This window comes from Penicillium atrosanguineum (genome assembly GCF_028827265.1).
Source record: "Penicillium atrosanguineum strain IBT 20685 chromosome Unknown utg000006l_segment0_segment0, whole genome shotgun sequence".
In the NCBI taxonomy this organism is placed as follows: domain Eukaryota; kingdom Fungi; phylum Ascomycota; class Eurotiomycetes; order Eurotiales; family Aspergillaceae; genus Penicillium; species Penicillium atrosanguineum.
In genome coordinates, this window is record NW_026623138.1 from 563,002 (window position 1) to 590,086 (window position 27,085).

General features: G+C 49.9%; 14 protein-coding genes across 14 annotated transcripts; 10 read left to right on the top strand and 4 right to left on the bottom strand.

The window, feature by feature from the left end:
• Nucleotides 1-677: 677 nt before the first annotated feature.
• Nucleotides 678-1,620, top strand: N7443_007325 (oxidoreductase, short-chain dehydrogenase/reductase family; the record flags this gene model as incomplete). Its single annotated transcript, XM_056887381.1, has 3 exons — nucleotides 678-1,227; nucleotides 1,289-1,325; nucleotides 1,380-1,620. The coding sequence occupies 3 exons, from the start codon at nucleotides 678-680 to the stop codon at nucleotides 1,618-1,620; spliced, it is 828 nt and encodes a 275-aa protein (XP_056739072.1).
• A 62-nt stretch (nucleotides 1,621-1,682) lies between these two features.
• Nucleotides 1,683-3,348, bottom strand: N7443_007326 (Zn(II)2Cys6 transcription factor; the record flags this gene model as incomplete). Its single annotated transcript, XM_056887382.1, has 2 exons — nucleotides 1,683-2,510; nucleotides 2,563-3,348. 2 exons carry the CDS (start codon nucleotides 3,346-3,348, stop codon nucleotides 1,683-1,685), a joined length of 1,614 nt encoding a protein of 537 aa, XP_056739073.1.
• A 466-nt stretch (nucleotides 3,349-3,814) lies between these two features.
• Nucleotides 3,815-4,296, bottom strand: N7443_007327 (acid phosphatase pho5; the record flags this gene model as incomplete). Its single annotated transcript, XM_056887383.1, is given in 3 exon segments — nucleotides 3,815-4,132; nucleotides 4,206-4,263; nucleotides 4,274-4,296. 3 exon segments carry the CDS (start codon nucleotides 4,294-4,296, stop codon nucleotides 3,815-3,817), a joined length of 399 nt encoding a protein of 132 aa, XP_056739074.1.
• Nucleotides 4,297-4,390: 94 nt separating this feature from the next.
• N7443_007328 (uncharacterized protein) lies at nucleotides 4,391-5,112 on the top strand (the record flags this gene model as incomplete). The annotated part of the gene is made up of 2 exons (XM_056887384.1): nucleotides 4,391-4,736; nucleotides 5,000-5,112. 2 exons carry the CDS (start codon nucleotides 4,391-4,393, stop codon nucleotides 5,110-5,112), a joined length of 459 nt encoding a protein of 152 aa, XP_056739075.1.
• A 114-nt stretch (nucleotides 5,113-5,226) lies between these two features.
• On the top strand, nucleotides 5,227-5,705 carry N7443_007329 (uncharacterized protein; the record flags this gene model as incomplete). The annotated part of the gene is made up of 2 exons (XM_056887385.1): nucleotides 5,227-5,236; nucleotides 5,320-5,705. The coding sequence occupies 2 exons, from the start codon at nucleotides 5,227-5,229 to the stop codon at nucleotides 5,703-5,705; spliced, it is 396 nt and encodes a 131-aa protein (XP_056739076.1).
• A 746-nt stretch (nucleotides 5,706-6,451) lies between these two features.
• Nucleotides 6,452-7,292, top strand: N7443_007330 (uncharacterized protein; the record flags this gene model as incomplete). The annotated part of the gene is made up of 2 exons (XM_056887386.1): nucleotides 6,452-6,458; nucleotides 6,679-7,292. 2 exons carry the CDS (start codon nucleotides 6,452-6,454, stop codon nucleotides 7,290-7,292), a joined length of 621 nt encoding a protein of 206 aa, XP_056739077.1.
• Nucleotides 7,293-8,370: 1,078 nt separating this feature from the next.
• Nucleotides 8,371-8,981, bottom strand: N7443_007331 (MARVEL domain-containing protein; the record flags this gene model as incomplete). The annotated part of the gene is made up of 2 exons (XM_056887387.1): nucleotides 8,371-8,607; nucleotides 8,673-8,981. 2 exons carry the CDS (start codon nucleotides 8,979-8,981, stop codon nucleotides 8,371-8,373), a joined length of 546 nt encoding a protein of 181 aa, XP_056739078.1.
• A 1,078-nt stretch (nucleotides 8,982-10,059) lies between these two features.
• Nucleotides 10,060-10,779, top strand: N7443_007332 (major facilitator superfamily domain-containing protein 10; the record flags this gene model as incomplete). Its single annotated transcript, XM_056887388.1, has 2 exons — nucleotides 10,060-10,474; nucleotides 10,532-10,779. 2 exons carry the CDS (start codon nucleotides 10,060-10,062, stop codon nucleotides 10,777-10,779), a joined length of 663 nt encoding a protein of 220 aa, XP_056739079.1.
• A 410-nt stretch (nucleotides 10,780-11,189) lies between these two features.
• On the top strand, nucleotides 11,190-12,547 carry N7443_007333 (D-serine ammonia-lyase DSD1; the record flags this gene model as incomplete). Its single annotated transcript, XM_056887389.1, has 2 exons — nucleotides 11,190-11,360; nucleotides 11,429-12,547. The coding sequence occupies 2 exons, from the start codon at nucleotides 11,190-11,192 to the stop codon at nucleotides 12,545-12,547; spliced, it is 1,290 nt and encodes a 429-aa protein (XP_056739080.1).
• A 2,727-nt stretch (nucleotides 12,548-15,274) lies between these two features.
• N7443_007334 (dienelactone hydrolase) lies at nucleotides 15,275-16,942 on the bottom strand (the record flags this gene model as incomplete). The annotated part of the gene is made up of 3 exons (XM_056887390.1): nucleotides 15,275-16,164; nucleotides 16,212-16,649; nucleotides 16,696-16,942. 3 exons carry the CDS (start codon nucleotides 16,940-16,942, stop codon nucleotides 15,275-15,277), a joined length of 1,575 nt encoding a protein of 524 aa, XP_056739081.1.
• Nucleotides 16,943-18,023: 1,081 nt separating this feature from the next.
• On the top strand, nucleotides 18,024-19,870 carry N7443_007335 (putative MFS transporter; the record flags this gene model as incomplete). Its single annotated transcript, XM_056887391.1, has 3 exons — nucleotides 18,024-18,216; nucleotides 18,274-19,498; nucleotides 19,552-19,870. The coding sequence occupies 3 exons, from the start codon at nucleotides 18,024-18,026 to the stop codon at nucleotides 19,868-19,870; spliced, it is 1,737 nt and encodes a 578-aa protein (XP_056739082.1).
• Nucleotides 19,871-21,218: 1,348 nt separating this feature from the next.
• N7443_007336 (putative phthalate transporter) lies at nucleotides 21,219-22,941 on the top strand (the record flags this gene model as incomplete). Its single annotated transcript, XM_056887392.1, has 6 exons — nucleotides 21,219-21,424; nucleotides 21,473-21,512; nucleotides 21,558-21,686; nucleotides 21,752-21,869; nucleotides 21,922-22,747; nucleotides 22,818-22,941. The coding sequence occupies 6 exons, from the start codon at nucleotides 21,219-21,221 to the stop codon at nucleotides 22,939-22,941; spliced, it is 1,443 nt and encodes a 480-aa protein (XP_056739083.1).
• A 563-nt stretch (nucleotides 22,942-23,504) lies between these two features.
• N7443_007337 (glycine decarboxylase subunit P) lies at nucleotides 23,505-26,744 on the top strand (the record flags this gene model as incomplete). The annotated part of the gene is made up of 2 exons (XM_056887393.1): nucleotides 23,505-26,631; nucleotides 26,689-26,744. The coding sequence occupies 2 exons, from the start codon at nucleotides 23,505-23,507 to the stop codon at nucleotides 26,742-26,744; spliced, it is 3,183 nt and encodes a 1,060-aa protein (XP_056739084.1).
• An 11-nt stretch (nucleotides 26,745-26,755) lies between these two features.
• N7443_007338 (Mitochondrial zinc maintenance protein 1) lies at nucleotides 26,756-26,962 on the top strand (the record flags this gene model as incomplete). The annotated part of the gene is made up of 1 exon (XM_056887394.1): nucleotides 26,756-26,962. The coding sequence occupies one exon, from the start codon at nucleotides 26,756-26,758 to the stop codon at nucleotides 26,960-26,962; it is 207 nt and encodes a 68-aa protein (XP_056739085.1).
• Between the last annotated feature and the right edge of the window lie 123 nt (nucleotides 26,963-27,085).

The window sequence follows — 27,085 nt, forward strand, 5'->3', positions numbered from 1 at the left end:
GTGCTTATGACGGCTTCACTAAGTTGAAGAGTTACCACATTAAGTATGCTTCTTAGATTATCACTATAGAGTTAGATATTCCCAAGTCAAAAATTCATCTATCAACCTTCCAAACAAGAGCTATACTACAGCTTCACAGATACGAGAGCATCACTTTGATCAAATTAAACGCTACCCAACTCAGTTCCAGTCTGCATGCTTCTTAGCGCCTCCGCACCCCAGCCCCACTCCGCGGTCCCGGACCGCGCTGCAGCGATCCGCAGCGCGGCAACCACCCCATTCGTCCAACACATAACCACATCCCATGAGATGCATTTTGGTTATCTCAAACCCCAGACCGCCACTCAAACACCCCTCGTGCCCCGCATCAACCAGAGTACCGCGCCGCCGGATTGATACTAGATACTCGATACCCAGGCGCGCGATAGAGGATCCCCTAGAGCGCGGGGTTACACATACCGAAATGCAGGGATCCATCGCCATCGTAGTTATCGCGCGTGTTAAAGTAGTAAGATCTGAGTAAGATTAAGGTCATGAGATATTGCGAGGGTAGCTACCCATAATATAAATTCAGATCCTGCATACATCCCAGACTCCTCAACATCCTACCATCCTACCATCCTACCATCCATTCCCACTTTGAATCTCCTTCCCAAAGTCCCATACAAATCAACGCCATGGTCAACCGCCTCCAAGGGAAAAACGCCATCATAACCGGCGCCGCCGGCGGCATCGGTCTCGAAACCACAATTCTCATGCTCCAAGAAGGCGCCTCTGTCCTAATGGCCGACATCTCCCAACCCGCCCTCTCCTCTGCCTTGACAAAAGTTCAATCCCTCTGCCCAGGAACACACGTCGAAACAATCCAAGTCGACGTATCCTCCGAGTCCTCCGTGAAAGCCATGGTCGAGAAAGTCGATTCCTGGGGTGGGGTTGATATCATGTTCAACAATGCTGGAATCATGCACGCGGATGATGCGGACGCGATTGCCACACCAGAGAAGATCTGGGATTTGACGCAGAACATTAATGTCAAGGGGGTTTGGTTCGGGTGTAAGTATGCTGTTGAGAGTTTTAGGAGGAATGGGAAGGTCAAGGGCAGTGTTATTAATACGGCGAGTATGGTTGCTCTTGTTGGGGCGGCGACGCCGCAGTTGGCGTATACAGCTAGTAAGGGAGCTGTTCTGGCGATGACGAGGGAGTTGGGAATTGTTCATGCGCGTGAGGGTAAGAATTATTGTTGTTGTTCTTTGGGATTGAGGAACTTTGCTAATGGGTCTTGGTACAGGATTCCGGTTTAACTCTCTTTGCCCTGCTCCTCTGAAGTATGCTCTTTCTATTTCTTATCTGTTGGTTGAGTCTTGCTAATGCTTGTTTAGCACACCGCTCCTTCAGGACTGGCTTGGCGATGACAAGGAGAAGCGTTACCGTCGCGAAGTCCACTTCCCAAGCGGCCGTTTCGGCGAAGCTATTGAGCAGGCCCATGCTGTGATCTTCCTGGCAAGTGACGAATCGTCCTTTGTCAACGCAACTGACTTTGTCGTCGATGGAGGATTAACAAAGGCCTATGTGACGCCCGAGGGGCCAGCGGCTGCTGCCCCGAAGAACCAGGCTTCATAGAATAATGGGTGTTGTTTAAATGATGGAAATAAAGTAATTCCATGTTCAAATTGTTCAAACATTTAAGCAAAAGATATCCAAATTTGGTTCTGCTGCATCGTTCGACATATATTCCAAGGGCCTGCCTCGGATGGGGGTAATAACCACATTGCTTCTAGAAGTTGCAGAGTCCGGTGCATGTTTCCAAGACCAAAATGGCATGACATGTCGATTAATCGGGTTCGTAGGGTTTCTTTCTGCGTTGGGGCTGAGAGGCAAGAGCCTACTACCGCGATCGGCCAGCACAGGCCTGAGTTGATTCGTGCCTGTGGTGATAATTCGTCCAGGTAGCCCATTGCTTCTGTCACGGCGTTTTCAACCAGGCCTTTGTATATCCCGTCGGGCGCGTATTGATACCCGCCCAGAGACGTGTAGAGATAGATCAGCATGGCCTGCTGGAAGATCGAACCTGCTAGGTAGACTTCAGGGATAACTGTTGGATAAGGCGACCAGCGCAGAATTTGGGCTTGGATGGAGGCGAACATTGCGATATCGTCCGCGGTCGGGGGAATAGCCTGTGCGTCGTCCATCATCCATTGTCGGCCGAGATCGAAGATGCAGGGGATTAGGAGGAGAAGTTCTAGCCAGCAGCCGCAGAGATTGCCGACGTATTGCGTGGTCAAGAGTTCGCGTGCTCTTTGCTCCAGGTCGAAATTTAAGAATAGTTGCCCGCTTAGACGGGCGTCAATGGAGACCATGCTCACGGTCGCGGTATAGGTGTAGTATTCAATGACGAAGTTCTTTAGTTCTCTTGGAACTGCAGTGTCGCTCTGTTCTAGCAGTTTGACAAGAAGGGAGTTGGCAGCTGACAAGTGGTCGAATATCGTGCCAGTCATGTCTCCTTTGGCGGTCTGCGGTTGTCAGTTTGTTTCCATGTGAGCCTATGGGGCGATCGCAAGGTACCTCTGTGAAGCACATCAGGAGAGCGCCGACCAGCAACATCAGCGGGTTATGCTCCTTTCCCTCGATGAAATCGGTGACTCCAAGTCGGAATAGCTGGATCGCCTTTGTGTAGTGGGAATGAGCGATTGCGTCAGACTCATCGCGACGTCGAAACGCCCGGTGGGCCGCACTTTGTGTGATGACAAGTTGTAGTAACAAATCACTGGAGAACGCCAACGGCACAATTTGCACCAAAAATGGGTTGAGAGGTGTAGAGCCGTTAGCCATACAGTCGGCCGTTGTGCTCAAGTAATGACTGAGAAGTTGGTAGCTATCAGCATCGTAACCAGGCAGCATCGACATGGTCCTAGGCACTAGAGTACCAAAGGGTATTGTCGCCAGGGAGTTATCAATGCTCCCAACCGATGTTCTGCGGTCAACAATCTCCTCTTGCATATCTTGCATAGCATCGTCCAGGCCCTTGTCAGCGATGACCGATTGCCCCCCGCTCGAGGTAGAAGAATGTCTCGAGGCCGGGCTCGTGGGCATTTGCATTCCATCGAGATCGGCAACTCCGAGGCTTGACCGTCGTTCACCCACCCTCTTCACATCGTTCACATCATTAAGATCCTGTGCGATGGAATTACTCCTCTCAGGCACACTGGCTGGCCAGGAACACCCCAAATCATTCCGTAGACACCCCCCACAGATCGGCCGTGTCTCATCACACTTCTTCTTGCGTCGTCTGCACGTCCAACACCCCGTGCGGACGCGCACTATTCGGGTTGTTCGCTGTCGATCCGGCATGTTGCGGAGAGAAGAAGCGCTAGGGAATGGCGAACGAGAAACGGGGACCGGAGAACGGTGAATGGGGCGCAACTGATAACAAGACCGCGGTATGTGTGGGGTAAAACTCTATTCTGCAACAAATCATCGCTTGGCATTTCCGGATAACGTGGTTTCCTCCGGATTAGGCTCAGATTCGCGATCGACCCCGAGTAAATAGGTTTGTATGCTTTCCTCCCGACCGTTTGGCCCGTCACGCGACCGGGCATTTTTGGGTCCAGAATAAGGAATACAACATATAGAGTAACAGATATCATATTATGTTCAAAGGTCCAGTAGAGAGAACAGGGAAGAACCTTCTTAGATATCATAGGAAACATGAGTGAAGTCTGTGAAGACACCACTTAGGACTTGGACTCATTAAGATACAACTCCATCGGTGATTCCTCTGAAGATTCGTAAGTGAAATCTGTCGAAGGTAAAGTAGCTACACCGCCGAAGGAGTGTGAATGGCAGCACTTGAATTCAAAGTAGGATCCGATCCGTAGACTAAATCAATGTCCAATGTACTGTCAGTAAAGGTGCACATCAGATGATGATTGACGGGTTGGACACCATTTTCGTAATAGCCATAGTACGAGAGGGTATATGTTTCTCCATTGACGGGGTCAACTCTCTGCGAAATGCTACCACTGGCTAGATCAACTGAAACGGTGTATGTGCCGAAGGCATGAGTCGAGTCATCGCCCTCGGCGTATTTAATGAAAATGGAAGTTGGAAGTTGAGCCAGGGCACCATTGAGAGACTGAACGGAGTTGCTTCTTGGTAGGTGGGTCGTCCTGGTCGGCAGCAATTGCCAAAGAAAAGGAAAACCATACGCCTCGGCTCCTCCGAACCACAACGCCACGATCCGCCACCGCCAGCTGAGCTTCTGGACTATATTTACCTGTCATCTCGTCGGATCGGCATTTTCATTTCTTGCAAGGTTGGATAACACCAGTCGTGCTTCCCTTGCTTTAATATCTTCGAAACGTCGAAAGCCAACCCCAGAAAGTTGACAATCATGACCACCCTCCTGCTTGCTCCTTATAATGCTTCAATGCGCATGGGCCAGGGGTATAACTCGTTCCTTCAGATTTCATGCCTGGACGATGCGGTCAGAATTACAGAGTCGTCGCTCAAACCCCAGCCCGTCCGTGCGCGCAACAAGTCGAACGTCTCCCAGACAGTTTCGTATAGCTCTCGCTTTGTCGAAAGAATCTCCGAATTCACAGGCAATATGAATATCAGTGCGGCTTCTTCGATCAAAACCGGTATTATTGAAGTTCTCGGCAACTCTATCAGTCTAGACCAGGCCAAGTTTTTCGCTAGTGATCTCAACGTGGAGGTCGGGGTCAAGGTGGTCAATCGTAAGTCACACTATTTATTTCGTCTCACCATCTCCATGTTCTGACCAAGCTTCATCCAGAAGCCTTGAGCGCGGGTGAACATCAAGCTTTGTAAGTCACGGAGAGGAAATCGCTGGATCTGGATATTGACGAAGGTACCTTCAGTCAGGCGCCCGTCGAGATGATGAACAGCAACCAATTTTTCGACCTCTATGGAGACTGCTATATATCAGGCAAGACATTTTCGATTCTCATAGGAAATAAGCATCGCTAACTTGCCCCAGGTTTCCTGGAAGGTGGTGATTTACATGCAATCGTCTCTATCAAGATCTTGGATGCTACCAAGAAGTCGGAAATTGAGTCTACGTCAGTTCTCAGAGACCGTAATGCCAGTTAGAAAAGATTAAACTAATTATTCGTAGTCTCAAGGGCCATATAGATGGTATGACGAGTGATTTCGCCATAAACGACAGCCTCAGAGCGGCGTTGAGTCAGACCGAGACCACACTCAATGTCAGCTGGTGTGGTGGGGGACAAATCAAACCAGGTAAAGATTTAATCATGCCATTTATTTCCAGGACACGCATAGATTGACATAATACAGATGGTGAAGGTTGGACATTGGAGTTGCTTATGCGAGCATCTGCTTCTTTCCCATCTCGCGTTGCCGAATGTCCACAGCGCACATGGGCCCTTCTCACTCCCTACCGTAACCATCCGGGCTTCTTGAAGTGGGCCAGTGATAACGAGATTGAGCTCCCAGATTTTTCAAAAGTCCAGCCGTTTGTGGAGAATTTACTTGACAACTACATGGAGTTCAAGAACAATATTACAATAATTCAAGCAGTCCTAGCCGATCCAGATAAGTTTCAAATGAGCCCTTTCCCAGATGCAGTGAAACTTGACATCTGGAATCTTGTCAAAGAGCGGAAGTTGTTGAAGGAGGAGATGCAAAAGATTGTCACAATCATTGATACATTGTGGGTTTGACAAATGAAGATTCTTTTTCTTTCCCAGCGCTGATATCGTCACTTAGGAACTCGGATCCATTGACAAAGGATGTGGCCAATGTCAAATCTGCCAAAGATTGGACTGCGCGACTTCCGGTTAGTCATTCATTCACCTTTTTACCGATCTGCCCATCATTCGTCCCTGTTCCTAACCTATAAAAAAAAGGTTCCGAATGAATCTGCCCTCGAAAATTAGACCTTTGCGCCACTCATGAAGTGGGAGATACCTTAAGCAGAGGCAGTCTTATGTACAAGTGCATGAAGAATGGAGAATGGAAATTCCAAACACCCTCAGAACAGGTAAAGGAGCCAACACAGATCGGGATCACGATTTTCTAACAGGAGTGAACAATGCACTTGTAGGGAAAAAGAAATGAAGGAATCTGAATATGTATAAAGCCCATTTTCTATGTACTATATCCCATTAAGCCTTGAGGTACCTTCTTTACGAAGCACATGCCAGGGTCCTGCCGTCGGGATGCCGAGGTATTATAATCATCGGCTTCGGATCCAAGCGTCGGAAATTATCACGCAAAGTACCTTAATCCCGCCGGCCATTTGCTTATAAAGAATTGAATCTTTATCCTCGCTCTTATCTGCGTTTTGGCCAATTAATTGGTTTTCTCGCATTTGAGAAGTTCTAATGGCGAATTTAACGCTCGATTCACCGATGATCTTGGCCATCCTGGTGACCCTTCTACTGTCATACAAAAACTTACCTGGAGTATGGCATGTAAGTATCACTTCAGCTAATATGAAACCCAAATTCAAAACTAATGTCTACGCAAAGTTCCGATTCTTCCGAGCCATATTGACCCGATTTTTCATCTCCCCCACAACTATTGACCAGCTTAGTCCAGAATGCTTATTCCTCCCGGCAATCCACCGCACAAGATCCCCAATAAGCGAATGCGACTACAACATCCACAAGTCAAACTCAACTTATTTCACAGACATTGATGTTTCGCGGGGCAATCTCTGTCTTGTCCTCTTTAGCCAACGACTATCATTTCGCCCGAAGCATAATACTGCTTCTATGGCTTTAGGTGGTGTGCAATGTGTTTTTAGAAGAGAGATCAAGCCATACCAGCCTTATGAGGTGTGGTCTCGCGTTCTGAGCTGGGATGAGAAGTGGATCTATATCGTCACTCATTTTATTGCCCGAGGTGCCCATCAACCTGCCAGGTTTCGCGTGCAAGACCAACGGAACAGTGAAGCCCCAGCTCGAGGAAGAGAAAGTTGCCAGAGCGGAAAAGAAAAGGGAAAAACAGTCTTTGCGTCGACAGTGTCTCGGATCGTGTTCAAGCAAGGGAGGAAGACGGTTCCGCCGGAGAAGATGCTCGTGGAATGTGGGCTTCTCCCTTCTGCAAAGGCGGAGCTTGATAACGAAGCCTCTGCAAATGACACAAATGGTGTTTTTCAGTCCAAATGGAGATTAATTGAAGAACGACGCAAAAGGGATTTGGAAATTGCGCAACTGAAATTAGGGTGGGATGCTGTCTACGACACGTTTGAAGGTGATGTCTCCATGGCACTGGGAAGATATACGGACCTCTTGTGGAGGTGAGCTGAAATTTGTTTTGGCCCGATCCCTTGTAATGCACTGAACGTTGACGGGATTTCAAAACGAATCCCGCCGACTCAGGCATTGGATGTTGCCGAGGTTGGTGATTAGGACAACAATAATATAGGAGAAGAACATAGATAAATATAACGTAGAACCGTCAAAAGCAAAATTAGAATGAACGCTTTAAAATCGCACCTTCCCCTAACCTTGGAGGAAAAATAGTCTATTCATCCCAAGTGGTAAATTGAGAGTTTCCTTCTAGCGCTGTTTATCACTGCTATCAATAGTATTCATCTAGCAATTCTTTATCTAGCCATGAATGCCCTTTGATTTCATCATTAGTCAGTTTGGCCGAGTGGTTAAGGCGATGCACTAGAATTATCTACTAGACTGATCACAGTCCGGAAATGCATTGGGTTCGCCCGCACATGTTCGAATCATGTAGCTGACGTTAAATTTTTTTTGCTTCTTGTGTAGGTTGGTGGTGGGTCCGCAAACTTGGGTATGCGGCATTCTATCCAATCAGAATGTGGACAAATATCCGCCGCAATTGAGCAGGAGTTTCTCCAATGGTGGTGATGATGATGATGGAAAAGGGTTGAAAGGAGACCATTCTCCTCTTGATTGACCAATATTGTTTTTGGTATGGTCTTACTATTGAATGGTTGGACTATGGGAGCGTTTAAGCGTGCCTAGTCGAGAATCGAACAATCAACGAGATGGACTTAAATTACCCACCGTAAGCAAATGAGATCTGATGTTCTCTGACTCTACATACAACAGCCTAGAAGTGATATTCAGAAATAAATGTAGAACGTCCTTGTCCGGAAAATCAAATGACGGTAGGTAACTTGTATCAGAGCGCCGCAACTACCAAACATAAACTCAATCGATCATTTTAATTTGGAGTATTCAGGGTATAAAGCAAGCGAAGAGAAGATAAGAAATTTATCTCAAGGCTCCACGAGGCGTAAGATCATGGACCCACTGTCTCACTCACCCATATTCATCATTATCATAGTACCTGACGGCAGATTAAAATATGCGAGGCACACCGTAGGCTGAAGGCAAGCGTTGTTTAGCGGCGGCCGGAGAAGACGGACGCGACAAGGGTGCCAATGCAGGCGATGCAAGCTAGAAACATGAATGTAGTATTGGCCTCTGCGGAAACACATCGACTGTGAAGGTGGGATTCATCCCAGTAGGAGATCGTATCGCCTTTGTTGTCGGACCAGGATCCTCCATCAATGAGTTTATTCTGATAGGTTGTCCAGGCGTTACTGCAGTGGACACCTTTGAGGGTAACAGCATAGACCTGGTAGATAGCTAGTTAGAAAACCTGGCGACTCGAGTATAATTTGGTGACTCGAAGACACGTACAATCCCACCGGCGAGGAGTGTAAGAGACGCAACGCCGTCGATCAGCCAGGTGATTACACCGTCTAAACTATACATAAAAAGTGCAATAATTCCAAGGAGAGCCGCGATGATCCCGAATGCACCAGTAAAGGCGGCATAGCCAGATTCTGCTGGTGCCTTGCCTGTACCCTGTCCCCTGGCTAGTGTGACAGAGAGACCGAGGACGACGACGCTGAACAAGAGCTGGAGAATGATTAATGTGAGTCGGACTTTTAGACCATGGCACACCTTACCTGAGCCGATCGGGCAATAGCGATAACATATCTTCATATTGAAGGCTTCGGAAGATTTCGCTAAAAAACTTTCACAAATGTTTTGCAGAAGCAAAATCCCTTGGAGGAGACAACAGCTGATTTATTCACCAGCAATAACATAATTAGTGGGGGAAGACGGCACAGAAACCCTTTTCGGCATAATGTAGGAGACAGCCTTGTCTGCCGGAGCCGCACAGTGCAGAGGGTTTGACCCTGGCGGTAAGAGTTGGGGGCCGTCTGTTGCATGCAATAAGGCTATGGCCCCTCAGCTGGGAAATATGATTTGACGAGCACTCATAGTGTGCGACAAGTGTTAAAGTGATTTGCGTGGGGTTAGAGCAAATGACCTGGTCTACTTTACTACCTTTACATGAATCCCTTCGAATGATGGATATTTGCTTTATCCTATCCCGCCGTATTCATAACACTTGCGTATTTGAAGCCAGCGGTAGGGATCATCACACTCTTCAGGGGAATTGCCAGTCTATAACAAATGGATAACCTTAATTTACGACAAGTCAACTAATTAAGGTGCTCACTTAGACCCGAACGGCCGAAAAACAGCCTGAACCCCCGAACAGCATGGCAGCCTAAAGCGGCCCCAATCTGAAGCCCGCCTTCCGTATCGGGGAGGGGCTGCGATGCTCTACATAAGGGTACTGTATTTGACTAATAATAGGGTTTCAAGTCAGCCTTGCGATCGTATCGTCCCGTTCTTGGTTGCCAGAATAATCAGGCGGCTAAACGCAGAAATGTCCGACCGCGCCCTGGCTCGTGCGTTAATTTCGGAGGTGAGATTCATGACACGAGTCTGACTCACCCAATTAAAAAGCTTAGTTACGGCCTAGTGTATGGTGTTGTATGATTCAATGACTTAACTGTTGCCCTTTACAGGGTAGCTTATCATCGCTAGACTAGAATGATGTGAGGTCGTGGTCGGAGTCCGGGACGGGCCTAGGGTGAAATGGGTCAATAAATGGCAGCCTTCTCGCCAGTTCCAACTCTGACTCACAACCTGAAGAATTATTTGTTCCCTGATCGCTTGAGCAATCCTCTCCAGTACCAAAATCATTTTATAATAAAGCAAATCCACCATGGCGGCGCCAAGAATTGATTTCAAGATCCTACCCGCAACCGAGGAAGACGCCTTTACGCTCGCCCAGGTGGAAGCCGTCTCCAATGACGAAGCGAACGAAGCCAGAGGAGAGAGCAACCTTTCTCATGTAATCTTTGGTCCTCCCAGCAATGCGAGGCAGGAATTCCGAGCTAAGGGACTTGTCGACAAAATGAAGAACGATACGTACGCGCGAAATTATAAAGCAGTTGTTGAAGAAGACGGCCAAGAAAAGATTGTGGGCTGGGCGAACTGGTTCTTCTATACCGAGCCTCAGCCCATTGAATTTAAGGATATCGATTGGCCCGCTGGAACGAATTCAAAGGCTTGCAATGAGTTCATTCAGACACTGACGGCCGTGCGAGCGAAGCACCAGACTGGCAAGAAATTTGGCTGTAAGAGAATGTCCACACCTGCTTGAGTATGAATATAAAAATACTAACTGTGGGTAGACCTCCAAGTGCTCGCAACGCTACCTCAATATCGTGGGCAGGGAATCGGCTCCAGCCTCCTCAAGGTCGGTCTTGCCGAGGCTCGCGAGCTCGGCCTGACTGAATTTTTCCTTGAGGCATCTGATGATGGCCACGATCTTTACGCGAAGTTCGGCTTCGTCGACGTTGAGCGTGTCATGATAGATCTTGTTCCCTATGGAGGAAATTGTGAGTCTCAAGTGAGAGCTATGAGCATTCTCCCGAACTAAGGGTCATCATATGAACGGAGCTTCAGTTATTTCGTGTCACAATATTATGAGACAATTAAATGTTCTATACTAGTCTGTAATTATCGTGAGATGTTGCAATTAATGGCTATTATCTCCATTATCTCGGAATGTGATACCATAGATTTTATGCAATAGCTCGGGGTGAAGAATGAGTGATCTCTGTCCAACAACGTCGCAGAGCAGCACCTTCCATTAGCCCGAGTTAAGGTTGCATCAAAGCATCTGCACGGACAAGCACCGACATGCAAGGCACAGGACACATCCCCGCAACTCCCGCAACTCCTGTTACCCCCACGGTCTATTATCTATCGATAAATGACGCCCCACTGCGGCTTCCAGATAAATACCCGACCCCCCTGGAGTTCCGACCGTGACTCTTCAAAGACAGAATGGACTATTCACTCCAGAACCATGCGTCCTACATTGGGCGTCCAATCGCAGAACTTCCGACGCCTTCTCTTCTCCTGAGCAAGCCCGTGTTGGAACGCAATACCACGGCCCTGCTTGAGGATGTCAAGAAGCTGGGGATTTCGTTTCGGCCTCATGTGAAGACGATGAAGGTATGCATCAATTGAGATATTTACTGCACCCATCAATTCACACCATATTAAATCAATTGAATCTGCAGTGCACGGAGGTTACTCGAATGATGCTGGGCGATGGACTTCATCGGAAGATCGTTGCATCAACCCTTTGTGAGATTCGGGGCGCCTTGGATTTGGTTCGCGAGGGGAAGCTTGACGAGGTGCGTACATTTGCTATCCACTGGTATAGGAAACAAGTTTTGAGGAAGTCTACACAGTGTCTTTACGGTTTACCGGTCTTTCCCGGCGCTCTCCAACATCTTCATGATTTATCGCAATCTCTCAAAATCCAGCTCATGATCGACAATGAGCAACAAGTTGATGTTCTGGAAGCTTATCTAGAGAAGGCATCTTCAAAGCCCGCCCCATGGTCCGTTTTCGTTAAGATCGACGTTGGCTCTCGCCGGGCTGGTCTGGCGACCGAGTCGCCTTCGCTGCCGAAGCTAATCGAACGAATTGAGTCATCGTCAGCCGCGACTATTCATGGGTTCTATTGCCATGCTGGTCATTCATACGCAACTCGCACGGAAGAGGCTGCAACTGCAGTACTCCAGGAAGAGGTCGAGGGTGTGGTGAAGGCGGCAAAGTTCTTGATTGATGCGAGGCCGGATCGTAGGATTGTCGTTTCAGTCGGATCAACCCCCACGGCACATGTTGTGAGCAGACTTAAGGCTACGTTGCCCGAGGGAATGGAACTTGAGCTACACGCTGGTTGCTATCCATCCAACGATCTGCAACAGGTGGCTACCTCCCTCGTAACCCCCAATCAACAAGCAATCCGAATCCTAGCAGATGTCTGCAGCGTCTACCCCGAGCGCAACGAAGCATTGATTAATGCGGGAACGGTCGCCCTATCGAAGGAAGCCAGCGAGTTTCCGGGCTACGGTACCGTGATTGATCGACCTCAGTGGTGCGTTGTGCGCATGTCCCAGGAACATGGTATTCTGGGCTGGGCAGAGTCGGAGCAGACAACCAGACTCATGCAGCATACGGGATCGAAATCAGGAACCGGAGAGAAAATTGAAGATTCTTTCAGGGTTGGCGATAAGGTTCTTCTGTACGTTCAGCATGCTTGCATCACATCGGCGCAGCACTTTGTCTACTACGTTGTGGATGAGCATGATGTCGTGCGTGAGACATGGGTTCCGTGGAAGGGCTGGTGATTCAACCTGCGCTTTGGTATATCAAGCTTGTAGTTGATCTAGATAAGAAAATCAATCCGAAGCAGCCTAATTTAATGACCTTGGTAGTGAGGACGTGTTTTTCGTGGATGAGAGCAGCGTGTATTCGTAAAAAGACGCGGATATGATAATTTGTGACGATGGTTGGTCGACTTGAAAAGTCTCCCAAGTGTCAGTTTCTGATCATCACCTCACATCACACACCCTGTTCTACCTCTTTATGTCTATCTCGAGCTGTTGAATAACCATCATGTCAAACCTGTGGCACCCAACCCCACTTGACTCAAACGGCTTCGTGACTTATGTACAGTAGAATTCGAAAACAGATTACCCCTCAAACACACACGCTTTCTTTCCCAGCGCCCGGCTTTCTTTTCTCTAGGTATTTCTGGTAGATCATCAAAAGTATCCGTATATACAGTTTCCGGCATTGACAGACCATACTTGCCGAAACGCCCCATTGCCATACAGTAAAATTCAAAAACAGTTTACCCAACCCCCCAACACTCGCGCTTAGTTTCTCAATTTGCGACGGAAACCATACTAATATATGCCTGGATAGGACGTAATAGAATATGTTCTTACGAATAGATCCTATTCAAATCTTAAACGCAGACTTCGAGTAAGTTAACATATTTTACAGTAAACGTCCATACACTCACGTCCCTGCCCCTCCATCCTTGGCGTCTCTCCTCTACCTTCTGATTGCCAGAGTATTTGCAAATCATATTAATTATGAGAGTTATGTACACATTATTATAAACCATGAAGCCAGTCATCTTTAGAAAAGATCGACGCGGTATTTATATGAATCGACGACCGTACCCAATTTACACGAATCAATGAACCCTGGACAAAGATGTGTTATCTCTTCATCATTTTTGTTGAGACCAGGAAGACAGTATCTGAGATCGCGTATATAACAGCATAGTGCGAGTATAATCCTGCAGAGTTAGGCAGCTGGGAGAGCTAGGGCCTTGATGGTGTAGCACACCGGTGGCGGGAACATTACCACAGTCGCTGCTGCTAGTTCCATTTGTTTCATTCAGACCAGGAAGAGACATTATCTGGATTTGGGTGTATGCTAGCATGTCGTTATTATACTCTCGTAGGAGTGGGTTGTAGGTTGAGCTGGCTATCTGCATGTCGTTATGAAATAGAGATCCTAACAATGTAATTGATATAAGATGGGCACTGTGAGCTGTAACGGTTGTGTTGCGCTGCTCTGCGTGTTTCAGGCGAAATTGTTTAGCGATACTGTAGGGAGAGTATAACGGTAATGTTGTGGATATGAACTTTGTCACAGAGCACATAAGCAAAGCTAGATATGGTGTTTGATAACGTGATAGCGTGTAGAACTTAGGTTACGATTCGATGAAGGGAGGGGGATAATTTTTCAGCTCATAGGACTTGGGGCCCATGACGTCAGTGGTGTTGCCAGAGGACACGTGATACGGTATGCGTTATTTACCCCTCAGACACACACGCTTTCTTTCCCAGCGCCCCACTCGGATCGCGCCAAGCCAGATTCGGCCATGGAAACTCCCCACCTGGGAATTGTATTGCAGTATTTAATAGTTACGCTATCGTAAAATTCAGTAAACATCCGTAGAATGTTCTGCCTAAAGTTTTTTTTGAAAAAAAAAAAAGGGGCGGGAGAAGTCTCGCCCTTACTTGCTCGAAGGCTAGGCCCATTATTGTAAGAGGCGCATTCCCAGGGGCGAAGACTTTTCTTTTTTTCCCTTCCGCTCGCCTTTGATCCCTATGACCACCGCTTCTATTTAATCCGTCTTTATTGGTGTTAATTTAAGCTAATCAACCTCTGCCACTGACAAGCATGAAGTGACTATGTTAACGAATGGCATAAAGACGCTTCGTATTTTTAGGGATAACCCACTTTTTAGAACATATCGAACACAGTGATTAATATGTCGCGGATTTTATAGTTATAGACCGGTCCAGCCAATAGCTGCTTTGATTTGACATTTGAAAACGAGATTGAACGCCCCGAAACCTCCCGTCCACTTTCTGCAAATTCATCATATTTGTTTGCCAGCAAGCAACCGAATATGATTGATTCAGACCCTCCATTGGATATAGGTTTCGACCAAGAAGACCCAGACCTCACACCGACAGCGGCTAATTCGCGAGTATTGTGGGCCCAGGAAAGTGAAGTTTCATTGGTCGCTGATACACATTCCAAGATACTGCAACGACGTTCGTTTGATGATCCATGGGAAATTTTTGACGGATACTAACTATGAAAGCCCTGTGCGTTTACTTCCGCCCGTACAAAGAAGCAGGATATCTAGGGAACGACGATTTGTATTATGCCATCTATCTCAGGGAGCGGACTACCGAAGACCTCATTAGGCAAATTTGCCACAAGTTATCGATTGACGACACAAAAGAGTAGTGCGCCGACGTACTGTACAAGTGAAAAGGGGTTTCGTATAATATACAGACTTGTACGTAATTCCTTCGTTCTAGAAATGGAAAAGCGTCGGTTCCGAGGACAAAGTTTTTTACCTCTTAGCCTGATACAAATTAATGTTGTTTCGGGTACGGGCCGAGAAACAAAGCGCGAGCGTCGACGGGGAATCTGTTTTCGAAATCAACTGTAACTATTAACTCATTGAAATGAAAAGAAAAGAACAGAATAGACGAGTTCGATATCATCCTCAATTAACAAGATTCAAGACCACCCAACTACTCGTCTCCTTCATCCTCAACAGTAGCTGATCGATCACCGTTCTCCACCGTCGGCTTAGTCGACTCAGACTCATTCCCATTCTCCGCCTTCGGCTTAGTTGACTCAGTCTCAGTCTCATCCCCATCCTCCTCTTCGGGCTTGGCCTCTGTCTCTTCGGGCTTGTCCTCTGCCTTCTCGGGCTTGGCCTCTGTCTCCTTGGGCTTGGCCTCTGACTTCTTCGTCCCAGTCCTACTCGGCGCAGGACGGTTCTCCAAAACAGTCTTCCCATTCGTATCCTTCTTCCCGGGCAGATTATTCTCGGCCGCAGACTCATCCGCCAGAGAAGCAGTCGAGCTCTTGCCCTTACGTGCCCGAGCATTCGCACGACGAATAAGTCGGTTGTGGTAGTCTTCCTGCTCGACCTCGGGGTCTTCGTACAGGATTCGACGTGCAGCTTCGCGGCCGACGACGGGGAGTCTATCGACACCCTGGACCGAACCTGGAACGAGCTTTGGATCGAGAAGACCGGTCTGAACGAGGACGCTCGCTTGGTCCCAGTATGTGTGCTCGGAGTAGAGGCGGCCACCGCGCATGCTCACGATACTGACTAGTATGACCTCGACACGTTTGTTTGTTGGAGGAACGCCGGGGAGCATCCAGGGAATTTCCTGGCTGTGTTCGAATGAGATATACAATTCATCGACGACACGGTCCGGTCCGGCTGTTCGTGACAGAAGGCGGATGCGCATTGAGGGCGGCAGGCGGCCTAGGAAGTAGTGTTCGTAGAAACGGCGAAGGGCTGGCGTGCCAATACCGCCGCTAAGTGTCGGGCCGTATGTGACGCTCGGCGTCCTTTCCTTGGTATATCCTTCCATGGCCTTGGAGAGGTTCGTTCCAAAGTATTTTCCTAACACGAATCAGCGCACGTACTCCAGAGAATACCCAATAACCTACCTTCTTGGTGCTCCTCCCAGCGTCGTTCCAGATCCACCTCGCGACAGAATCCTTTACGCAAAGTTTGAACGGTCCGCGTCCAAGCGATATCCGCGGCAAGGTGATCGTACTCCTCCATATCGTGCTCCGCGAACCCAGGTTGCGCATGATCATAGGTAAATGCCGGATATGCCAAGTCCATGCGCTCGCCGGTTCCAATACCAGGGTTAAGGGGCTTGGTCTTGCGACGTCTCTTGCCCTGCAGCCCAGCGACCTGGGGCTGAGTGGTGACATCCACGGACGGTCCAGCCAGATGCACCAACACCTTCAGGGACAGTGGGAATCGCTGGCGAGTATCGGGAATAACGCTAGGATAGTATGCGACAAGGGCGCAAAGTCGACTCGATTTCATAGGGTTCATGTAGTAGTCCAAGCAGTAGTCTGCGGCCTCACCGTACGCTGTTTCGGGTCAGTATGTGCTCTCTTTTTGCTGCGAACCACGTACCAATTACCGCATAGTTTTCTCCGACACCACATCCTTCTTTGACACCCATCAGCCGACTCGCATAGTCCTTTCCACCGCCGTTGAATGGAAGGTACACCACGTCAAATCCTTCATCCTGCCAGGCCTTGATCGTCTCCATGTCGAATTCGTTGGTCTCCGAGGTAACACAGACCCGCGCGTTGTTATCGCCATTGTTGTATAGAAGGCCACTGCTGAGGCCTGGGGCGTTAATTGAAACGAGAGCCATTTCGTATGCGACCGCGGAAATTCGTTACGCGTTGTGTTTACTTGTCGCTATTTCGTCTCTTCGCACCGAGTGTCACCGTCTCGAGGGTATAGCAGGCTATAGTGATAAACAAGATAAGAAAAACCCAATATCAAGCTGATAAAGCATCAAGCTTCAATAATAGAAGAGGAAAAGTGTTGGGGTGTCATTCATGACGGCTAACGGGCGCTACGTCATCGGCGCTGCCATGTTCCCCCCGACGTCATGGCAGTCGCAAGCCATGGAACAGACCAGGTCCAATCTATTAATTGGACACGGTAATTAAATTTTGGACGGAGCAGGGGTTAAGCGGGTAAATTTGGCCCAGGGGGCTATATTGAGAAAGGCGGGACTATGAAATATGATCTTGTCGATCGCGTTCTAGTCTAAGATCTTCCCACGCGGGCGCTTTCTGTCGTGGACACTTTCTGGCGTGGAGTATTTGTAAATGTGTAATGTTCAATCGAGTATTGGTCTAGAGGGGCCGTCTGGTAGCACTGGAGAGCTTTGTAAATTTTCGGTCGCGTCCTGCACATATGTGTGTATGAGGTAGACGCATGTCCTGCTTACTCATGAGAATATGTTCAGCAGGCATTGCCAACGATTGGACATATGATGGAAGCAAATTCAAGCTTTTATGCATTTCAGAAGGCAATGACTGGACATGTGGCTTCTAATATATGTATATTGTGCAAATATTTGAAACAAGGGTTGCCACGCTAGCACTCCGTGAGACTTATCAGTCGTACCATGTTCCCGGGCTCCACTCCCAGCTATTGATTGGCGTCCAACTAGAGTTTGACAGCATGGGGTTAGGGCCAGGAATAAACTGTCATAGCTTGGTGGCTTTAGTCTAAACAGAGCTTTAATTAGCCCCAGCGATACAGAGCACAAATTTCAACGATATCGGCCTTCGAGAAAGTTCAAGAATAAGGACTTGACTCTCTGCGCTAGGACCACCTGAGATTAGGGAAAACCCCATGTGAAGAAGCTTCTCGATAAGGTCGCATCTTCCCCCTCTTTCCGCACCCAATTACCCAACACAACTGTTCAACACAGTGCGATGTCTCTGGTTCAGCACGTCTCTGCTCTCGAAGGTGTTGATTTCGAGCCAGATCCCGATGTCGATGAGGACTTCGTCCCGATTGCCCGGAAGATAAGCTACGATGTGCTGCATCCGACGTACGCTGCTTCCATCGTCGAGGCTGCTCCACCTGCAACGCCTGCATACAAGCACTCGACTGTGAAACGAGGAGGTACGTGTTATGTCCCTGGCGTATCCCTGCTGTGAGGAAGCTGCTAATTCTGTGTAGTGCAAGTTGCGTTCACCATTTTCGCGTGCTGGGTCGCGTCGGGCATTGTGTTTGGATTCGCTGCGCTCAAGCCTGTGCTCGTGGAGGAGGGCGTTTACCACGAGAAATGTTCCAAGAGTGAGCTTCGCGACGGCATCGAATTGTGCGTGAAGCAGGACCTCGGTCTGAATTTTTTCTTCACCGTCGCGTCGATCACGGCAAATGTTTCAGCTCTCCCGGTTGGAACAATCCTTGACCGGTATGGGTCGCGTCTCTGCGGTCTGATCGGATGTTTACTTCTGGCCATTGGAAGCGTGTTGATGATTCTTTCTTTTCATCTACCTGGGTTTCAGGGGTTCATTGCGGGCAACTTCTTCCTCGCGCTCGCGGGTACATTTATCTTTGTGCCATCCTTCCAAATCGCCAACGCGTTCCCAAGGCATGCGGGTAAAATCGTCGCCCTTGTGACTGGTGCTTTTGACGCGTCGGCTGCGGTTTTCCTCTTCTACCGATACGCGTACGAGGGATCAGGCAGAACTTTCACTCCTGACAAATTTTTCATGGGATACCTGGCTGTTCCGGTCATCCTTCTTCTCGCATTGGTGACCTTCATGCCAAAGCGCGATTACCAAACGACCTTCCAACTCGAAAGCAAAATTGAGCAAGCCGAAGACCCCGCCCAGGATGTACACTCGTCGGATGACGAAATCGAGAATGCTCGAGAGCTAATTCGTGTCCGGAGCAAGCGTGCCGATCTTCGAAAGAAGAAGATCCACCAACTTAATGAAATTCTCGGTGATGCAGATGTCCGACAACAGCGCGCGGACAGGGAGGAGGATCGTCAACAGAAGAGTCAGGTTTGGGGTGTGTTGCATGGTCTGCCAGCTCATAAGCAGATGGCGACGCCGTGGTTTATACTGATCACTCTCTTGACTGTGCTGCAGATGGTGCGTATGAACTATTTCATCGCCACCATCCGGTCGCAATACGAGTACATGCTTGGCTCAGAGGAACTTGCCGACAGAATCAACGAGTTTTTCAATGTCGCTCTGCCTGTTGGCGGTGTTCTGTTTACTCCCTTCATTGGATATCTCCTCGATCGACTGAGCGTGCCGGCAATGCTGGGTCTGATTGTCGCGTTTACCACGATCATCGGCATTCTCAACTCCATTCCTGCACTGTGGGCGGGATACATGACAGTTTTTCTGTTTGTGCTGCTGCGACCGCTTTACTATTCCGCAATGAGGTATTTTCTCCCATATCAAACCTCAATCCAAGCTATGGCTAACTTTGAATCAGTGACTATGCCACCAAGGTCTTCGGCTTCGCTACATTCGGTCGCGTTTACGGCTCCATTATCTGCTTGTCAGGACTCGCCAACTTCTCCCAGTACGGATTGGACGCTCTTACTCACGGGCCGTTCCACGAAAATCCAATCCCCATCAATGCGACTTTGGCAATCGCGGGGTTTGTAGTCGGCATCGCCCTCGTGACTTATGTGTCCATCGCAAGCAGAAACCACACCCCTTTCGACGAACACGAGGATGAAAGAGAGCCTCTAATCCAGGAAGAAGATGAAAGTGACGATGAGTTGTCATTTGGGACCTTTAGAAGATAGTACCTGAACCTGTAAGTCTGTGTGTGAGAGATATGTGGTTATCCTTATGTAGACTAGATTGCGTTTCTACCGAACTCGAGTCCAGAGAAGAGATTGATGAACCCGCGACAAGCCTCTGGAGAAATTGATCAACAATTTATTATATGCCGTCAGCCTTACACCGTCTATGTACATCTACACCCCACGTGGGGTTATCACCTCTTTAACCAGCTATCCCTGTCATATCCTGGTTGCCCTACTCTAATTACCGGTCCACACACTATGATTCGCTATGCAACTTTAAATCGGCTATATAGAATATTCATATTGCAGAGATGAGGTCATGCTACATGGCCTGTCGGCATTTTCAGACAGCCAAGATGGGGCTCATGCATCATGCGATCTGGGCACAGTGAGGGGGTGATAGATATCTGCCTAGATATCGAGCCATTATTTCTGGGCTCCATTCAGCTTGTTTACCTAGACGGCTCTTTAAAGAATAAGGTTCCCCCTCGTATACACAACCTAGGTCGGGAACTAGCCCTTCTTTAAACTGTCTTCCAAAGAAACCTTACCAGCTACCTCCCCGGTCCATTTGGACAGGTGACAGGGGATTCTAGATGATGTTGATCAAGGTGTAAGACATCCCGTATCCAATCAACGTCCCATAATATGGGAACAGTGCCTTATCGAGGCAAGGCCGTTGTCCCATCCCCATAACCGACGGAAACAACAACATCCGGGGTAAACCCCCAAGATAACCTGAACAAGTCCAGAAACTCCACAGCTGACGTTTCTGACCGACTCGCAACCAAACAAACCCCTTTACCGACCGGATATCTCACATTCCATTCAGCGCCAAGCTGCCAAGCTCTCCCCCGCATCTTTGCTATCCAATTCCCCAGATCAGCACCCCGCCACCAGCAAAAGCTCCCACTGACTCGTACTTCCAAGATGTGGGGTGAGTGCCCCTCGTCTCCTCACTTGCGGCCAGGCTCGCGGTGTACTTGCCAATATAGAAAAGCACCGAGGCACGTCTGTTCAGCGTCGGCTAATGTGGTCTCGGTTCGGAGAGAGAGGGCTGGGCATTCCTGGGCAATGGGCTTGGAGAGGACTAGATGAACTCAATCAGGCTGGTTGGGTGGTTGAAATTACTGTCTAGGGTAAGGCCGGTTTTTGGAGTCTAGCTTGGATTGTCGACGCTGTGTGACGAGGAGGAATAAATGGAGTCTGTCTCTCTGCTCGTAGAATTCTCACTCTTTCGTCTTTTTTTGTCTTCACTCTATCGTCACATTTTTCCCGTTTATCTGATTGATTTGTACTTGCTTCCCTATCGCTCAGCTACAGTCCCTCGACAGAGACTGGTGCAATGTCGTACCCTGACGAGAAACCACCCGGCGTGGAAGGTATCGAGGATATCGCCGAGCGCGTCAGCACCGAAGATGAAGAATTCACTCCGGAGGAGCAGAAGAAGATCATTCGCCGTGTCGACCTGCGCCTGGTCACAATGACCGGTCTCGCATACTGCATTTCGCTCATGGATCGGACGAATCTGAGCATGGCTGCCATTGCTGGGTATGAACTATCGCCGCTTGATGTCTAACAGCAAGCTGACCATATCAGTCTGAAGACAGAATTGGGCTTGAATATCGGCAACCGCTATGTATGTCCCAAACTCTTGATTCCAGGCTGTCACTTACACAGTTAGTCAATCGTGGTCATGATGTTCTTCGTTCCCTACGTTATCTTCCAACCTCCCATGACAATCATCATCCGGAAAGTCGGCCCAACCCTCTTCCTCGGAACAATCGTTATGACCTGGGCCGTAATCATGATAGTAAGATCCCACCACTACCAATACCCGAAGGTCAATGTCGAAGCCAAATCACTAACCCCACGCAGGGCACAGGATTCGTGAAAAACTGGGGCCAACTAGTCGGCCTCCGCGTCCTACTCGGCGTCCTAGAAGCAGGCTATTTCCCAGGCTGTGTTTACCTCCTCTCATGCTGGTACACCCGCTGTAAGCCACGTCCACCTACCCTATAGGCCATCACAATAACTAACAGCACCAGATGACGTCCAAAAACGCTTCTCAATCTTCTACCTTATCGGTTGTGTTGCCTCCGCTCTCGCGGGAATCCTAGCCTTCGGCCTAATGCAACTCAACGGCACTAACGGTCTAACTGGCTGGCGCTGGATCTTCATTCTCGAAGGCGTGATAACCGGATTCATTGGAATCCTCTGCTTCATCTTCCTAGTCGACTTCCCTGACCGAGCATCCAAATCCTGGAGATTCCTGTCAGAGCGCGAATGCGCCTTCATCGTCCGACGAATTAACGATGACCGCAAAGACGGGAACCTGGAAGCATTCTCTATGCGCAAATTCCTGCGACCAGCACTCGATGCGAAAATTTGGGGCTTTGCTATGATCTTCTTCTGTCTTACGACTGTTACATATGCGATTGCATATTTCTTACCGATAATCTTGATGGAGGGCATGGGGTTCGGTGTGGGCGAGGCTCAGTGTCTTATTGCGCCGCCTTATGCGTTTGCGGGCATTGTGATGTACTGCGCTGCATGGGTTGGAGATCGGTATCGTGTGCGCGGAGTGATTCTTGTGGGCAATGCGCTGCTTTGTATTATTGGGTTGCCGATGATGGGATTCGCGACGGGCAGTGCGACGCGGTATGCGGGTGTTTTCTTCACCGTTGCGGGTGCGAATGCGAACATTCCGAGTTGTATGGCTTATCAGGCGAATAACGTTCGTGGGCAGTGGACTAGGGCATTTAGTTCGGCGACGCTTGTGGGCTTTGGTGGGATTGGGGGCATTGTTAGCAGTCTTGTGTTCCGGGAGCAGGATGCGCCTGGGTATCGGCCAGGGATGTATGCCGCGCTCGCGTGAGTGGTCTCCCTTCCCTTGATGCTTGTATTGTCACGTGTATGGTTCCGACGGCTAATTGTGACACAGGTGCAACATTTTGATTATTATCATCGTTGGGGTGCTGAGTTTGTGGTTCTGGTTCTGCAATCGGCAGGCTGAGAAGGGGGAGCGGGTTATTGAGGATGAGCCGAGCTTCCGATATACTATCTAGTGCTATAGCGGGGCACGGGTATCGCGATGGCACCGGCCATGACGATGGTAATGAGGTAACTTGGGGAGGCAATATGAATTTCGATCTTTCAATTCGTTCTTGGATATTGTAATTGAGCGGAAGTGTCCTCGTAGGTGTCCTCGTAGGTAGGGATTGAATTCCCTAGGAAGGTTGTAGGTAGCTCGTAGCTTGAAGCTCCGATGCCCCTCGGCCACGAGCATAGGAGGCCTCCGCTTGTGGGGAAACCCTTTGATAAGTTTCCCGACGGAAAACACGGGGAAAGTCGTCCGATCGCGCTTGCAGCAGTGGCGGTGGACCTTGGAGCCCCAATAAAGAAGTCCTATTGGTACGATAAGGCCTTATCAAAGACAGCGCAAGTTTCCCGTTGCCCGCCCCTCGGACTTCTTCTTGAACTGTGGAAAAACGATTATGGAATGCCTGTTAATTATTTATTAAATTTCTCCGGTAGAACTTATTTTCTTCTTCATCCCACTCTCTCATTGCTAGTCACGTTCTGTGTGTTGAGGTGCTCAATTCCCTCCTCTACGTCACTAGCTTCATCAATGGCGGCCTCTTGGTTTGCCGTGCGCGGCGGCCGCCAGCTTGCCCTGCGCTCGCGTGTGCGTGCTACTCCCTCAGTCGCCCGGACAGCTTCGCTTTCGCCCTTGAACGCCTCTAGACGGTTCTTGACTACTTCGACTCCTCCGGTGACTCGACGTGGTGTCTACACCAGCTCCGTCAATGCCCATGGCGATCCCCATCCCCAGGATGTCTTCCAGCCCCTCGATACCTTCCCCCGTCGTCACATTGGCCCCTCTCCCGATGCCGCTTCGGAAATGTTGGCCGTGCTGGATCCCCCGGCGGCCTCTCTGGATGAATTTGTCAAGCAGGTCCTCCCCGAGGACATTTTGTCCAAGAAGGACATGAAGGTTACTGAACCCAGTGCCGAGATCAGCCTGTATCGCTCCTCCGTACAGGGCGGTTTGGGCGAGACCGACATGCTGAAGCTCCTGGATACCTATCGCAAGCAGATTGATGTCTCGGGCAAGACCTACATTGGTACCGGTTACTACCCGACCATTGTTCCACCCGTTATCCTGCGCAATGTCTTGGAGAACCCTGCCTGGTACACCAGCTACACTCCCTATCAGCCCGAGATCTCCCAGGGTCGTCTGGAGTCCCTGCTGAACTTCCAGACCCTGACTGCCGATCTGACCGGTCTACCCTTCGCCAATGCCTCCGTTCTGGATGAGGCCACCGCCGCCGCCGAGGCCATGACCATGTCTTTCGCCACCATGCCCCTCTCCAAGCAGAAGAAGGCCAACAAGTCATTTGTTGTGTCCCACCTCTGCCACCCCCAGACCATTGCCGTGATGCAGTCGCGTGCCGAGGGATTCGGAATTAACTTGGTTATTGGCGATATTCTGGCCGACGACTTCAAGATCGTCAAGGACCAGGGTGACCACCTGATCGGTGTTCTTGCTCAGTACCCCGACACTGAGGGTGGTGTCTTCGACTTCCAGTCGCTCAGTGACTCCATTCACGGCCAGGGCGGTACTTTCAGCGTTGCCACCGATCTCCTCGCCTTGACCGTCCTCAAGGCTCCTGGTGAGTTCGGTGCCGATATTGCTTTCGGTAGCGCTCAGCGATTGGGTGTTCCCATGGGCTTCGGTGGCCCCCACGCCGCTTTCTTCGCTTGCGCCGACAAGTACAAGCGTAAGGTGCCCGGCCGTGTCGTCGGTGTCTCCAAGGATCGCCTTGGTAACCGTGCTCTGCGTCTGGCTCTGCAGACCCGTGAGCAGCACATTCGTCGTGAGAAGGCTACTTCCAACATTTGCACTGCTCAGGCTCTGCTCGCCAACATGACTGCCATGTACGCTATCTACCACGGTCCCGTCGGTCTCAAGTCCATTGCTCAGCGCATCATGTCCATGACCTCTCTCCTTCGCGAGAAGCTGGCGTCCCTCGGCTACGACGTCCCCATCCGTTCCAACACCGAGGGCGGTGCCGTTTTCGACACTTTGGCTATTGAGCTCGGCAGTGCTTCCGAAGCTGATGAGCTTGTTGCCAAGGCCCGCGATGCTTCCATCTACCTTCGCCGTCTCACTGGCAACAAGGTCGGTCTTTCTCTCGATGAGACTGTTGGCCGTGATGAGGTCAAGGGCATCTTGGATGTCTTTGCTGCCCACAAGAACGTCGCCTCCGTCGAGGTTGATGGCTCTCTTGGTGTCACTCCGGTTCCCGCCAGCCTTGAGCGTACCTCGTCTTACATGACCCACCCCGTTTTCAACACCCACCACTCCGAGACTGAGATGCTGCGTTACATCCATCACCTCGAGTCCAAGGATCTGTCTCTGGCTCACTCCATGATTCCCCTCGGATCTTGCACCATGAAGCTCAACGCTACCACGGAAATGATCCCCGTCTCCTGGCCCGAGTTCTCCCAGGTCCACCCCTTCATGCCTGCAAAGGAGTCTAAGGGTTATATTCAGATGATTGATGATCTGGAGCAGCAGCTTGCCGATATCACCGGCATGGCCGAGGTCACCGTTCAGCCCAACTCTGGTGCTCAGGGTGAGTTCGCTGGCCTGCGTGTTATCAAGAAGTACCAGGAGGCCCAGGGTGGCTCTAAGCGCAACGTCTGCCTGATCCCCGTCTCTGCTCACGGTACCAACCCCGCCAGTGCTGCCATGGCTGGCATGAGCGTTGTCACCATCAAGTGCGACATGAAGACCGGTAACCTCGATCTTGACGACCTGAAGGCCAAGTGTGAGAAGCACAAGGACGACCTCGCCGCCTTCATGATTACTTACCCTAGCACCTTCGGTGTCTTCGAGCCCGGTGCCAAGGAAGCCATCCGTCTCGTCCACGAGCACGGCGGCCAAGTGTACATGGACGGCGCGAACATGAACGCCCAGATCGGCCTCTGCTCTCCGGGTGAGATCGGTGCCGATGTCTGCCACCTGAACCTGCACAAGACCTTCTGCATTCCCCACGGTGGTGGCGGCCCCGGCGTCGGTCCCATCGGTGTCGCTGAGCACCTGCGTCCCTTCCTCCCCTCGCACCCCACAAGCGAGCACCTCCAAGCCAAGCGCGGCAACAACTCCTCCCCGCCCATCTCCGCCGCCCCCTGGGGTTCCGCCTCCATTCTGCCCATCACATTCAACTACATCAACATGATGGGCGACCGCGGCCTCACCCACGCCACCAAGATCACTTTGCTTAACGCAAACTACATCCTTTCCCGCCTTAAGCCCCACTACCCGATCCTATACACGAACGAAAACGGCCGCTGCGCACACGAGTTCATTCTCGACGTCCGCGGCTTCAAGGAAACATGCGGTGTTGAGGCTATCGATATCGCCAAGCGTCTCCAGGACTACGGTTTCCACGCGCCTACCATGTCCTGGCCCGTCGCCAACACCCTTATGATCGAGCCCACCGAGTCCGAGAACAAGGCCGAGCTGGACCGTTTCTGTGATGCCCTCATCTCTATCCGTCAGGAGATCGCTGACGTTGAGGCTGGCAAGCAGCCGCGTGAGGGTAACGTTCTCAAGAACTCCCCTCACACTCAGCGTGATCTGCTTGGCGCGGAGTGGAACCGCCCTTACACCCGTGAGGAGGCTGCCTACCCCCTGTCTTACCTTTTGGAGAAGAAGTTCTGGCCTACCGTGACTCGTGTTGATGATGGTAAGCACACCTCCCCCCTTAACCAGCCTTCTTGAACAAATGCTAACAACGCTACAGCCTTCGGTGACCAGAACCTGTTCTGCACATGTGGCCCCGTCGAGGACTCCGAATAGATATGATACCCATGCTTTACAGGCCCTTTAACACTACGGTCTGGCTTTTATCTTCTTTGTGTATACATTCAACATTTTTTTCTTTGTCCGGTACCGCTGGTGCTGGTGCTGGTGCTGGTGCTGGTGCTGGTGCTGGTGCTGGTGCTGGTGCTGGTGCTGGTGCTGGTGCTGGTGCTGGTGCTGGTGCTGGTGCTGTGATGATCACGATTTTACTATAGAATAATTTCAACATAATATTTCCAAAAAAGTAAACAACTTGTATTCAGATCATTGTTCAGTCTCGTAAAAGTGCAGAAGCAACAACTCCAAAGTCACGAATTGCACGAACTCGAACAAACTTT